Source organism: Dermochelys coriacea, chromosome 16, assembly GCF_009764565.3.
Source record: "Dermochelys coriacea isolate rDerCor1 chromosome 16, rDerCor1.pri.v4, whole genome shotgun sequence".
Classification (NCBI taxonomy): Eukaryota; Metazoa; Chordata; order Testudines; family Dermochelyidae; genus Dermochelys; species Dermochelys coriacea.
Window position 1 is genome coordinate 20,961,228 of NC_050083.1, and position 14,469 is coordinate 20,975,696.

Sequence of the window (14,469 nt, forward strand, 5' to 3'; positions counted from 1 at the left end):
AAAATACTATTTTTCTCTTTATTAGTTTGCTGTTATTTTAAATGTAACACCTATAAATATGCTGACAGGTTTCAGAGTGATAGCCCTGTTAGTCTGTATCAGCAAAAACAATCATGCATCCGATGAACAATCATGCATCTGATGAAGTGGGTTCTAGCCCATGAAAGCTTATGCTCAAATAAATTTGTTAGTCTCTAAGGTGCCACAAGGACTCCTCATTGTTTTCACCTATAAACATGAGCACATTGATTTTCTTACTCAGTATTTCAGAGCCTGATTTGGGTTTGTGCATATATAGGGATAACTGAATATCTGAAAAAAGAAAAGGAGTACTTGTGGCACCTTAAAGACTAACAATTTCATTTGAGCATAAGCTTTCGTGAAGGTATCCATGATCAATACTCATTTGTTTAAAGTAAGCAAGAAAACCAGGTTGCAGACTGCCTACTTTCTTTTTATACATAAAACATGCTTCACAAAATATTCTAAAGTTAATTGATTTAGCCCCTTGAGAGCTTTTTATACTATTAGTATTACAGTGGAAAAGTAAAATGAGAATTAATAATGTGTGAGGCGGTTTTAATCAAAAATAGCTCTTATCTTGTAGCACACCCACAGCATGAACAAAAACATATTAGAAAAAAGCCGCATGATATATCACACATGCTGCAGGTGCTTCTGTCATGTCCAAATCCTACTGGCTGTTGCTGTTTTAAAAAATGTGTTATGCTTCTTGGACGGGTCTGCAAACTCTTCAGTGACCTCTACAATGCTGAACACGCTGTCAACACTTTCCAGATAAGAAATAATAACTAGCTGTGCAGATTCAAAAAGGGTCTAACAAAACATGACACACAAATCTGCTTGCTAATAATGCCATTTTACAGAGCCTCCGTCATTTGCAAAGATCCTAAAGTGCTTTACAAACTACAGTATAGTCATTGCACATCTTCAGTGGCGTGATGCCGTTCTTCTAGGCCACTGCTGAACCTAATCAGCAGGCATTCATCGACAATGTGAGTCATTGTCTGTGTCATGCCGCAGCTGCACAAAGGGCTGTCACAAAGGCCCCAGCGATAGTGGTTGGCTGCACAGAGACCTTGCCCAATTCAGAACCTGTTCAACAGGGACCATTGGCGACGGGGCAGGTCAAAACCAGGTGGACAAATTGTGGGGTTGGGGATTATAACAGATATCCATTCCTCTCACCACAGTGTTTCCGCCCTAACATCCTGGCGTGGCGGTTAAGACCATAATTGGTGAGGTGACGGCAAACGTGCAGCTGGTGGTTTAAAAAGGTCATTGTGCAGTGGCAGGCTTGGGTTGGCACGTACTTTCTCCAGTAACTCGTCTGATAGGAGGAGGAGCGATATTACTAAGAACTGGGAGCCACGGGAGTGGTGTCAGATGCAGGGTGCTGGAGATGATGTGCATGCTGGCATGTAACTACGTATCCACCAGTTTGGTGTGTGACAATCAACTCCAAACTGGTGCACAGTATTCCGCCACCGAATACGAGGTGGCAAGAGCTGACGTCCGCAAAGTTGGAGTACGAGTACCCCATGACTAACCTGCCAATTTGCTAAGAAGGTTGGTATGTATCTTAACGTCAGCCGTGGTCTTCTTCAGGTGGGCATGATAACTCAGTGTGAGGTGTAAGTCAGACGTACACAGATTGGTTCTACTTCATGCCTCACCTTCTGACCATTCAGATAAACATTCAGTTCTTGGGTTGCACTGGCGTGGTGAAGATGGAACAAACTGGAGACTGTTTTTATGACGTTTGTCTGGAGGCGCCAAGTCTTACAGAAGTCAGCTAACTTTATCATGTCCCGGTTTAAGGTGGCATCAAGCTCGTGAAACGTCCATGCCTGGGTACCGCAACAGATGTTGTCTGCGTAAGTGAACTTTCATGACTGTTGCTGGTAGGTCATTGACGTAAAGGTTGAACTGGGTTGGAGAAAGCAGAGCCCTGGGGTAATCCATTGCTCTGTTGTCTCCAAGCACTTGTCTTCTCCCCCATATGGATTCTGAACTGCCTATCGCGGAGAAACAGTTCAACATCACCTGTGACCCAAGGTAACAGGACCCGTGATGCCTTCACGAGCAGACCAGTGTGCCATATCGTATCGTACACCGCTGTTAGATCAATGAAAACAGTGCCCGTTTTCAAGTTTCTCTGGAAGCCATTTTCAACAAATGTGGTCAGCGCGAGTATTTGGTCGCATGTGCTACGGCCTTGGTGAAAGCTGGCTTGGTCAGGGCTCAAAATTCTCTCCATGTATGGGTAATATGCGCTGTAGGACCAAGCACTCCAGTGCCTTGAAGCACACTGACAATAATGATATGGGACGATAGCTTGATGCTTGACTTGGGTTGACTTCACAATTGAAATGCAGCCAGTCACCTTTCCGGTGCACAGTTGCAGGTGGATGAACTATTGGTATACACACACACACACACACACACACAACACAACAGTGGTGTGGGGAACATTTTGACCAAGGACAGCATGTTAACTATTACTCCTACAAAAGGTATAAACAGAATACTGAATGTTCACGTAGACCATTTGTGTGAAAGATTTTCAAACAGTAAATGGCATGGAATTCAGTTTATATGCCTCAAAAGGATAGAGTTAAGTTATTCTTTCCCAGATTTGTACCTAAAGTTCTAAAGAGTCTGCACTTCATATTTCAAATCTAATGCTTATTCCACTAAATGTAAGTATTTCAGTTGAGTACTGTCTTCTTCACTTCCTGTTACAATATGTTTTGCAGTGCACTGTTAAAAAACAGCTGTATTCCACACAAGAGATGTCTGTATTTCAGCGTTTGGTGAAATAATTCCTATATATACACACGCAGATATTGTGCAAAAGCATTTTATGAGCCTTCAGGCTAACAGACATGATATAATTTATGAAATTAACAAATCCTGATAAGGATTGTTTACTTGAAAAATAAAGCCCAATATCAAATACTGTTACATACAATGAAAACATGACAGTCTCTCTCAAATTAAAAGGCCATTATGCCACTTAGCTTTCTGATATGTAAACACATTTTTTGTTATTTACAAATTATGATGCTTCTACATAAATTCACGTCCCTCAAGCATTAAATTTTCACAACTTTCTGGTATGTGATTTCAAAATTTTCTAGTTACTCCCCATCTGATCATCTGGAAAACCTTAACTGTTACTAACCATTCAGCAGAGAATGTGCCACTCATTTGCTGAGCTAGGTCCTAGATACTGCGAGTGAGATTCTCTGTTCCAACTAAGAGGTGCAGCACAGAAATTACAGGACGGGGGAGGGGTAATTAAGGTGGTTGCATCCTGATTCTGGGCTGCTCTGAGGGCTTGGGCAGTCTGCAACATATTTGGAACAGCCTTATGGCATGTCTTCCACTGTTCCTGCATCAGGGGAATCTTCCCTGGCAGGATTCTGGGCTTTTAGAGCTCCTTTACACTTCACCTAGCATAGTGAGGCTGATGCAGGGGTGAGGAACTTACCCTAGGTACTTAGATAGTATGGTGCAGGACCTGCTATAAAACCTCAGCAGACAGAGAAGTTAGATAGAAATATGTTTAATTTAAAACGTAAACCCATTTTAAATAATTTTATCCCATAAAGAGAGATTGTGTGAGATGTAGCACTGTATATTTCAATATCAATTTGTATGACAGAATATAAATGAAGAAAAATACAGTTATAAGAACAGTATCTGATAAACAAAAATACAAGGAAAATAAAATTGAGGAAGGATATGTTTTAATCAGATATTGCATTTTAGTGGGTCCACCTGTTTTGGCACAAGGCAGTATTTCTCTCTCTCTTTTTTTAAAAATGGTGTTCCATTTAATTTCATTTGACTTCAAATGCCTTTGCAGTATTTCTGGAATATTTTCCCTGTCCCACCCTAGCATCAATGCAAAAAGTTACAATTCTAAAATAATTATCTTATAAAAACAGATACTGTTAAATATAAGCAAATGAAGCATTCCAAGTAAACCTAGCTATGAATGTTAAAGTTTGGAAAGAATTACTAAGCAGCTAAGAATACATTTTTTTTAGTGAGACTGAATATGCAATTTTTACTCAGCAGAATTCTCCCAAGGACGTTAACAGCCATTGAGAAAGAGCTCTTCAGAAAATTCTTCCATTGTATCTACAAACTTTTTACAAAATGCACAAGCTGTATTGGAAGGCCACCACTCAATCCAAGTCACAGAGTCTAACGGATACTGGTATCTACACAGACAAAAGAGAAAGCCCATTAGTACATAAGGAGTGAAAAAAAGATTAAAACAAGAGAAAATTTTAATATTAAATGGATTCCTTTGTGTTTATTTTCCTCTGTTTTAAATGTGGACAGCTGAAGAAGTGTATTAGCATAAAAACAATGGGTAACACAAATGGATTAAACAAGTCCTTAAAATATTGAATCAATTACAATAAATGACATGACCAAAGGTGTACAAGCACTTTGCCACTTTTGATGAGGATGAAGCATGTCATGCGCTGGAGAGAGCTCAGCACATTCTGCTAATAATTTACTTACTTGAAACTGAAACCAACTGTTATCTGAAAAGCCTCTTTTCCCATGATCAAATACTGATTTCCTGGATTCAGTTTAACATCAGTACAAGTCTTCTTTTTAACAAAGGTGATTTCAGCGTTTTTTTGGGCAAAAGCCTCTCCTGGAGTTGAAGAGAATGCAGTTATTACATTGGAAAATTTCACAGAAAACATTATTTAAAAATCAGCTGGCTTCAATTTTTTCAGGGCCACACATGTTAACATACTGATTTGGTTTTACTATTTATCACAAGAGGGCAAAGCCAAGCCATCCATTAACCACTAACTATGTAACAGGGAAATTCAGATAAATCAAAACATGGATTTTCAGCCCTTTGGAATCAGTCTAGAAACATTAAACTGGTGGCTATTTGACTTCCAAAAGCAGCCTTATACAAACCAAATGTGTTTATCAAGATAATGGCAGATGCAAATGGTAAAGCATGAGAAGACATGCAACTCCCACTGAATTGCTCAGCTAAATCTATGCCAACTTTGCTGCATCCAAATTCTACTTATAAAAGCAAGTATTATTGTTTCTTTCCTTGAAGCATTGTCGACTTGTTTTTGCCTGCCTACATTGTGCAACCATAAACAGCAGCAATAACAACAGTTTTAATAAAAGTGTAAATACAGTGAAACTGGTGAAAGACACTAGCTTACAAATATCAACCCAAAGAATCTTCAAATTCATAGAGTACAATTACTCTCTAACTTTATTAGGAGACCACTTAGCACTGATTTTTGTCTGCTACTTAAGTGGTCACTGTAGGGAGTCTTCATTGTAAACGAAATAATTAAATACATTACAATTAGAACTCTCACCTGTTTTATAGAGATCCAGAAGAGTAGCAGTATACTTAATAAAACTACCTTCTTCACTGGAGGACAAGATGTTTACCTTATAGACTATAAAAAAAACAAACAGTTGCTATTGTTTCAGGCAGAATTCTTCCTTTTGTTTTGCACTACATCCATACTACAGATGGATAATATTATGACCATTTGTAAAATGTATTGTTGGTCAAACAAACTCTTATAAAGCTAATCAAATCTCATGTTTCAGCATATCAACTGAGTGTCCATGGATGGATGCATACCTAACGTGCAGCATTTCACAATAAAGTGCAAGGTTTTTCCCGGTTGTCCTCTGAAGCATCTGGCACTAGCTACTGCCAGAGATAGGCTAATGGACTTAATAAACCAGAAAGGTAGTTCCAATGTTCCTAGATATTTTCCAGAAATCAACACAAATACACATATAATGCACCCTAATTCATTAATTAGGAGGGTTTCATTTATTTTTTGTATTACAATGTACGGCTACCATTTTACAAGGACACTGCATGTTTTGCACTAAAGAATGCCAAGTGCTTCAAACACACACACACACACTTTTTTATCACAATCAAGGCTTTTTATGCTGCAATTCTTTAGACTATTCACATGTCATAGTATTATTCATCCAATGTCACTGCTCTAAAACTGGACTTGATTGTAAGTCTCCACTGCATCTAAATTCATTCAGACCTCTGCTACTCAAAACTATGTCTAAATTTTTAACCAATCATTAACAGACAAGTATTACAACAGCGTTTTTATTAGGCTAATAGCTGATTTAAAATTTAATTTTTCTGTAATTTAAAATTTCTGTAGACACATAGACACAAAGGACCTGATGTAATAATTTATGCATATTCAAATCCAATTAAAAAGGATTAGTGTTGGGGAAAAAAACTGATTGTTTTTGCCGTAACAGAGAACACACGATTTAACATTTCACTAACACTTTTTCACAGAACTGTGCTAGCTTCAAGCATATTTATTTTAACATCAATCTAGCACTGATTTCCATAACTGAAGTGGCCAGGATTTTTTAAATCTGAGAACTGCCTTATAGAACCATGCTATAGACTAGCAAGAGGGTAAATGACAGGATGGTGTGGTTAGCATATTATCAGAAAAAATACCAATTTCACACGGGTCAGAAGCCATGCTAGAATGCCTCTAGCCTAAAACATGGTTAAAGTCAAAATCCTTAACATGGTTCTGATCCCAACATTGACAAGTCTTTAAAAAACAAAAATGTGTTTAAATAACTCTATGGGACATGTTCCCTCTTTTTGTATTTTGGGGATAACACTTAAAAAGCAAACAACAAAAAAACAAAAAGTCTATGTGAGAAGAATGTTAGGGATTACATTATCTGCTTTTAACCAACAAATTACAGGGAACTCAATTATATCTGATGCTTTGTTCACAACTTGCCTTACGAATGTCTAAGTATTAGAACACATTATAAAGCACATCAAATAATCACTGTTCAGAGACCCTTACAAAACCCAGAGAAACACAATGTATGTGTGTGGGCGAGTACATTGTCCTCTGGGATTGGTGTAAAACTGTGCTTCTATTTTTGCTTACCATTTTTAATAGGGGAAAGATTTCTTGCATCCTTTCCTACCTAATTTGGCAGGCAAAATGAGAAATCTGTGTGTTGTAGTTTCAGTTCTAGTGTGATGCTGCTTTTTCACAGGAATGAAACAAGACTATCACAGCCTGTAACAAACCCTCAGCGCTGCAGACATATCTGAAATGGGGTAATTTACTTTGCAAAAGTTAGCTGAAAATAACCAAGGGCTTTGATTTTTAATTCTGAAAAAAATGAGTTTGATTTTAAAGAATACCCAGTGAAAGATATATATTGAGGTCTGTCTTTACCCCAAAAAGAAAAGGAGTACTTGTAGCACCTTAGAGACTAACAAATTTATTAGAGCATAAGCTTTCGTGAGCTACAGCTCACTTCATCGGATACATTTGAAGTGAAGTGAGCTGTAGCTCACGAAAGCTTATGCTCTAATAAATTTGTTAGTCTCTAAGGTGCCACAAGTACTCCTTTTCTTTTTGCGAATACAGACTAACACGGCTGCTACTCTGAAACCTGTCTTTACCCCAGTAGATCTACAGGCACAGTCTATGATAAAGTACTGGAACCAATCCTGAGAGGTATTCAGCAGCCTCAATTCCTATTGACTTGAGCAGGAGTTGAGGGCCCTCAGATCTTCTTAAGAGACAGACAGCTCTTCAAAGATTGGGACCATTAACTCTGTGTAATTTCCACAGACGTTGCCTTTGAATTATTTTAATTTACAGGCACTAATAGGGGTATGTTCACCTCTGTGAGTACATGTTGTTGTTAACAAGAGTCACATGAATCCAATGTTCTTATAGGTATATTGAAAAATGCTGCATCTCTCAAAGCAACATATATAAAAATACAAAAGGTGCACCCTGTAGCATCTCATCATCACTCATCACACAGTGTTCATTTGTTTTTTTTAAAGTAATATGTACTGATCATTCATATCTTACCATATGCAATGACTTGCTGGCAGGCAGCTTCTCTCCTCCTATCAGCAGTTATTGTCAGATCTAATTTATTTTGCATTTGACTGCATTCCGCTATGTTTAGTGAAAGAGATATGACATTAATGCTAGGAAGCAACATCAGCACAAGCCCTCTTTTAAAGTATAATTAATTTCTATTTGCTCATGGCAATCTGTAACACAGAAGCAATGGAGCTAAGCTACTCAATTCCCATTTAGTCGACAAAATGAAAGTCAATAAGAGTTGTGCAGCTAAATTCCATACATCTTTTTTTAAAGTTCAGAATGTAATGAATGTTTAATTTATTGCAAAGGCAACATTTGCTGTTCTGAAATAGAATATATAGCTCCTTTCACTGCTATGTAGTGCTCTCATCCACATGGATCACAAAGCATTAAGCTGTATTCTCCAACTAACTGCAACAGAATGGCATTTTTCGCGAAGTTTACCTTCCATGCATTTGCACTCAGCTCCTTCACACAGCCTCAGAAGTTTGTCATTTCCATAAGGGTTATAAAATATGGTGCATTGTTTATCTACAGAATTGAATAGGAAAAAAAAATGCATGTAAAAGTTGAATTCCAAGAGAGTACCATCCAGACCTCTTCAGCCAGAAAGATGATGACTGTGACATAAGCCTTAATATAATGTAGGTTAAAAGTTGTGGAAAAGGGAGAAACTGTTAGTTTCTTAACAAGATTCAAAGAATCTTCTGAGAGCAAAAGATGTGAATTTGAAGAACTGGAACACATACCTGGTGCATGATATTCATACACAGTGAATGTGGCAGGGCTCCGCATTCCAACACGGTAAATCTCCCCTACTCGGAATGCAACACACATGAATTTATTAGCTGGCACCTGTTTGAAGGATGCATGAATTAGAAAGACACCAAAAGGAAGCTCTGTGTTACCAAAGAAATGAAATAGTGCTTCCAATTGTGAATAATCATAGGAAATAAAAAAGATGATCTACCGATTCTATCTGTAGAACAATATGTCCATCTTTTATCTCATAATTTGTTATCAACTGATCAATTCCACTTGCAAGCTAGGGGGGAAAAAAGAGAAAGGATTTTAATCAGCAAATTTAAAAGATTTTACATGGTCTTCCATAAAAGTTTTATGCTTATTGGTTTTAGCATGGTTTTGAGGAGTAAAACATTTTCTACAAATGGATCTTCAGTTACTTTAGTATTGCTATGTGATCCTAGTCATGAACAATTCCATACTTTAAGGGAACTGTTCTTTCATCCCCTTGGGATAAAAATAACAACAATAATAATTAGAGATGTACTAAAACTATGAAATCTCAACATTCTTGAACTTTGGTGAAGCCTGAGTCCAGATCCAAACTTCATATTTGTCTCCCATTTTTCTAGGGCATTGACTCCCATTGACTTAACTGGATAAGGCCCATAAGGGGCAACACCCAGACTCTAGACTCAGGTACACGATTCCAATTAGTATGAGAAAAATGCGTTGCAATAAGATAGAGACAATGTTGAAAATCTGTGCTACTACAATAAAAAGATATAAAGCAGGAGGACAATAAATACTGTAGGTAAAGGTAAAATTTTCTTTAATATTTACAGTAGATAAATCTTCTGTATTTGCTTCCAGTCCGCTAACCAAAGTTATATCCATCACTACATGGGAAGACCCTGACTGTGGTTCTCTCTCACTAGGCTTGTACCTAAAATGGACAAAAAATGGAATATAGATAGAACCAAAACTTAGAACTTAGAGCACGGTCCTCAGAAACCTCTGGGCAAATTCTACTCATACTTACGCCATTGTAAATCCATAACAACTTCACTGACTTTAGCTGACTTACTCCAGATTTACACCAATAAAATCGATAGAGATTACAAGTATTATTTACATTACAGTACTGGCCAAAGGCTCAATCCAAACATAAAATTAAGAGTCCCTAACCCAGAGAGTTTACAATCTTTGACCCTGATCCTGCACATGCTTACACACATGCACATAAAAAGGGGTAGAAAGAGGGAAACAAGGGTCACAACAGTAGTAACACAAGGTGGCAATTATTAGCAAGTGGATGACGAATGTTTTAATCTCTTTTTTCCTTCTAATTTTGTTTTTCAAAAGTGCGGGAAATTAATTATAAATGCATATGCTAAAGTAAGTTAAGGCTACAGTTCTGAACATTCAGAAAATAGGAAATGCACAAGTAACCTCTTCATAGTAACCCTTGGCACTGATCCAATGACTTAAGTGCCAGCTGGGAATGGGGAATCCTGTGTAAGGCAGAGCTAGGAACCCTGGAAGTTTAGAGTTTGGATTAAATTTAAAAGATACCTAGACATGTAAAATATTGAAAAGCTCAGTTATGTCACTGAAAAATCAATTATACTTACTTTGCGCAAGCTTCTAAACGATCAGGTTGGTTATCACCTTGTCTTCTTTCACCTTTTGTATGTTAAAATAGAACAAATAATTTATAGCTCTTCAGAAGCAGCTGTCCAGTCCACAACATACTTATATGAATGGGTTCTCATGAACTATTTTCATATTCAGGAGACAAATACTTTTCAGATATTTTTTCAGCCAATTTTTAATGGGAACCTACGTTTTACTCGTGAACAAACAACATCATTTTTCATTTATACCTTAGCCAAAATTTTAATTTTTATAATCTGAACCAGCAAAGCACTTATATATCTGCTTAAGTAAATGAAACTCACATGGGTTAACTTAAGTGCACGGTACTTGCAGAATTGAACCCACTGACCTCCACTCCCAGATCCTTCTTCTGCAAGATAACAGCTGTGCACTGTTAAATTAACAGCTACAAATGACATCAAAAATTGATTGGGGTGAAGGTAAAGTTATGTGCACGGGATAATACTGACCACTTTGTTAATCAAGATGCATTTTCCTGTACAGTCCTGATTAATTTAAAAAACAAAAACATGTTTTTAAAAGTCACCACTAACTCTTTACCTTTATCTGTCAATACATTAACCTTCAACTCAAAGTTACATGTCTCCTCAGAAGTACTGAATTTATGATATACAGTCCTCACCTATAAATGTACAAATAAAATAGACAATTAATAGAAAACATGCAAAGCAAACAATTCTCAAAATTGATAAACAGGTGTTCACATTTGAGATGATCAAAGGCAGACAGTCATATTCAGAATTAGATGTCAATATCTGGGGGCTTATTTGAACCTTGAAAATTAAGTTTGTCAGGGTCACAAACCTTACCACACATAGGTAAGCTTTGGCTGTTATGGCATCCAGAGAAGCCCCTATGAAATCAAACCACTGTAGTGTACTGCAATCAAAGTAGACTTTTTGATGTTGAGTTGAAGACCTAATCTGTGGAATAGGTGTTTTGTACTGTGGAAGGAACTTCATCATACAATGGGCCCTTGAACAGCCAATCATTGAGGTAAAGAAAGATGATCATACCTAGTTGCCATAAATGAACGGCTACTACCTGCCATGACCTTTGAGAACATTCCGGGGTGGGGAAGGACAAAAGGAAGCATTCTCTACTGGTAGTGATTCTGGTCAACTGTAAAAATGAAGAAACCTCTTGTGACAGGGGTGAATTGTGATGTGAAAATACACATCCTGAAGGTCAAGGACTGTGAACCAGTACCCAGAATCCAGTGATAGAATTATAGCTGTGAGAGTTACCATCCTGAAATTCTTTAATTTAAGGTGTTTATGAGTCTGAGATATAACATTGGTCTCCATCCTCCATTCTTTCTGGGGACCAGACAATACTTTGAATAGAATCTCTTCCCCTTGTGCTGGGCTGGAACTGTTTCTATGGCCCCTATGCATAGGAGACAGATGACTTCCTGTCTCAGCAAATGATCCTAAGACAGATCTCTGAGAAGAGGACGATGACGACGATGACAAGGAGGGGGTGGAACAGGAAGGAATGGAGGTAAAACAGATGGAGCAACCTGAGGTTACAACTTCCAGAATCCATTTGTCCAATGTAATTTGTTCCCATGCAGGTAATATGTGAAAGTCCAGCTCTGAAGAATGGGAGGTGGGTAGGCTGGGGCAGCTGAAGATTCACAAAGTGAGGATGTTCTAGATCTCTGACCAAGCCATCAAAATTGACATTTGGTCTAAGACAATGACTGGGTAGTGATAGCAATCATGGTAGGAGGTCTTTTCTTTTGAAAGCTTGACCTCTTTTTAGGTGGTTCTGTAGATCTATGATAGGTAGAAAATTGAACCAGTCACTGTCTTTGTGTGGTTTGAGAGCTACTAAATTTCCTCTTATTTGGCAGGTGTTTAAATGTCAAGATCTGAATGTGGCTCTAAAGTCCTTCAAGGTGTGAACAGATTCATCTGTGGATTCAGAAAAGAGTTTCAGTCCATCGATGGGGAGGTCTTCCACAGTGTTTTGGATGTCCCCAGGAAATCTGGACATTTACAGCCAAGACACTCAATGCATGATGATGTAAGTGGAGACATATTGAGCTGCAGTGTTGGCTGCATCTAGAGAAGCTTGAAATGACACCCTTGCTAAAAGCTGACCCTCTGTTATGACGGCCTGGAACTGTTCTCAAAGTTCTTCAAGAAGTTTTTCAATAAAATTGTTGAATGTACTGAAGTTAGCATGGTTGTATTTCACTATCAGACCTTGATAATCTGTGATCCTGAACTGCGCGGTCACTTCTTATGCCCAAAGAGACAGAGACGTTTCTCGTCTTTATTGTAAGGGATTGCTTGCCATGTTCATTGACAGATTCCACAATTAAAGGATTTGGTGGTGGGTGAGAGAACAAATATTCTGAATTTCTTGCCAGGACATAATATTTCTGTCCATTTATAGTAGGTGGTGCTGTGGCAGGAGTCTGCCATATGGTCTTAGCAGGTTCTGGTAGAGCTTCATTCACAGGTAGTGACACTGTCCAGAGGTGGTGTAAAATATCCAAAAGCATATGTTGTGACTCTTGAGCCTCCTCCAAAGGAATCTGGAGTGAATCAGAAATGCATTTCATCAGCTCCTAGAACTGGTCGAAGTTATCCATCGAAGAAGGTGGTGGAGGCATTACAGCCTAATTAAGTGATGATGGTATGTTTGAGGTGTCACTTTCTTGTCTACTCTGGCCTCTTGTTCCTCAAGATCTCCTCTTGGGGTTGAGGAGGACTCAATGGAGCAGATTATATAAAAATATATATCCTTATGCTCATCATCAGAGTAGCTAGGAGCTCTTGAAAACTGCTGGCAATACAGAACTCAAAGTCCCAATATGAGTATTGCAGAGAACCATAATGTAAAGGAGGCGGCATCCAGCGTTGGTCATACTAGTGAGAAGAGGCTCAAAATTGTTTCTCCCTTGCAACTTCCCTCTGAGAATGATTAATCGGGGGGATTTCTTTTCTATGGTAGGCAGGAAATCCCTGGATGGAGATCTGGGAATCAAGAAATCATCCTCAAAATAATCCAGTGGGGGCAGACAAGGAAGGTGAAGCTAGATGTCTGTCCAATGTGAGAGGTACCAGAGAGCTGGGAGTCACTGGTGAAAGATAATGTCTTGGTGACTCAGCAGACCACAGTAACAACAAAGGTTCAGTCCCCATTAGCAATGGAGACTCCAGTTCCTCTGAAACAAAAAACTTCCTGAAGTTTCTTGTGGTAACAGGTGTATCTGAGCCAAGGTTGATTGAGGTCCTACAACAATTGGCTTCAATACCAAGGTTGCCGACTCCTTTGATGGTGCCTGTCTAGAAGATGGGTGTTGGCACCGGAGGCGCTGATTGCTTCAGAGATGCACATCTTGTGGATGGCGTCAGTACTGGAGATGTTGATGGCTTTTGGCACACTGGCATAGCAGTCTGGGATACCAGTTTGTGTACCAAGGTGGACGTTTCCAGTTTCCTAGAATCAAAGTGCTTGGGGATCATAGCCTTCCCAGCTTCCTAGAAGCAGTGTACTTACATTCTCTGCTGGAATTAACATGTCTTATTAGCACCAATGTCAATATTGAAGCATGCTTAGTACTGCATCTCTTGAAGAGCTTGAAGTCTTTGATGAGCTCCCAGTAGCAGATCATCATCTTGGAGCCTCAAAGGTACTCTCTCTGGGACCAAAGGTCTCTGAAACAGTCATTCTCTGAGGTGACTGAGATTTCTCTGAAGAGGGCTCTGGTGGGAGATACAGAACTCCTCTTCTTTGGAGCCTGTTGGTACCTTTGGCGCCTTTATCCTGTGAAGATCCCAGCGCATGAGATATGGAGGTCAATGGGGCACTAAGTGCACTTGAAGGCCAGTGTACAAGGGATTCTCTGAACCAAGATCTGATGCTGGTCTTAGGGCTTGCTCCATCATAAGCAATCTAAATTTGATTTCTCTGTTTTCTCTAGATCTGCTCTTTTAAAAAGTGCAGATCTTACACTTTGCCAGTATGTGGGTGTCTCCCAGGGAAGACACTAAGAATGTCCATTGCTAATGGAGATGGACTTTCTGCAGAAAAAACACAGTGCATAAGGCCT

The 14,469-nt window shown here is 38.7% G+C and overlaps 1 protein-coding gene across 1 annotated transcript in view; it reads right to left on the reverse strand.

Annotated features, from left to right (window-relative positions):
- Window positions 1-3,576: 3,576 nt before the first annotated feature.
- The window catches only part of C5 (complement C5), a 52,724-nt gene continuing 41,831 nt past the window's right edge, over window positions 3,577-14,469 (reverse strand). The window contains 10 exon segments of the mRNA XM_038374230.2: window positions 3,577-4,256; window positions 4,567-4,705; window positions 5,409-5,492; window positions 7,956-8,045; window positions 8,421-8,507; window positions 8,726-8,831; window positions 8,947-9,021; window positions 9,564-9,666; window positions 10,355-10,406; window positions 10,941-11,022. Coding sequence (XP_038230158.2) covers window positions 4,127-4,256; window positions 4,567-4,705; window positions 5,409-5,492; window positions 7,956-8,045; window positions 8,421-8,507; window positions 8,726-8,831; window positions 8,947-9,021; window positions 9,564-9,666; window positions 10,355-10,406; window positions 10,941-11,022 — 948 coding nt within the window. The 3' untranslated portion in view covers window positions 3,577-4,126.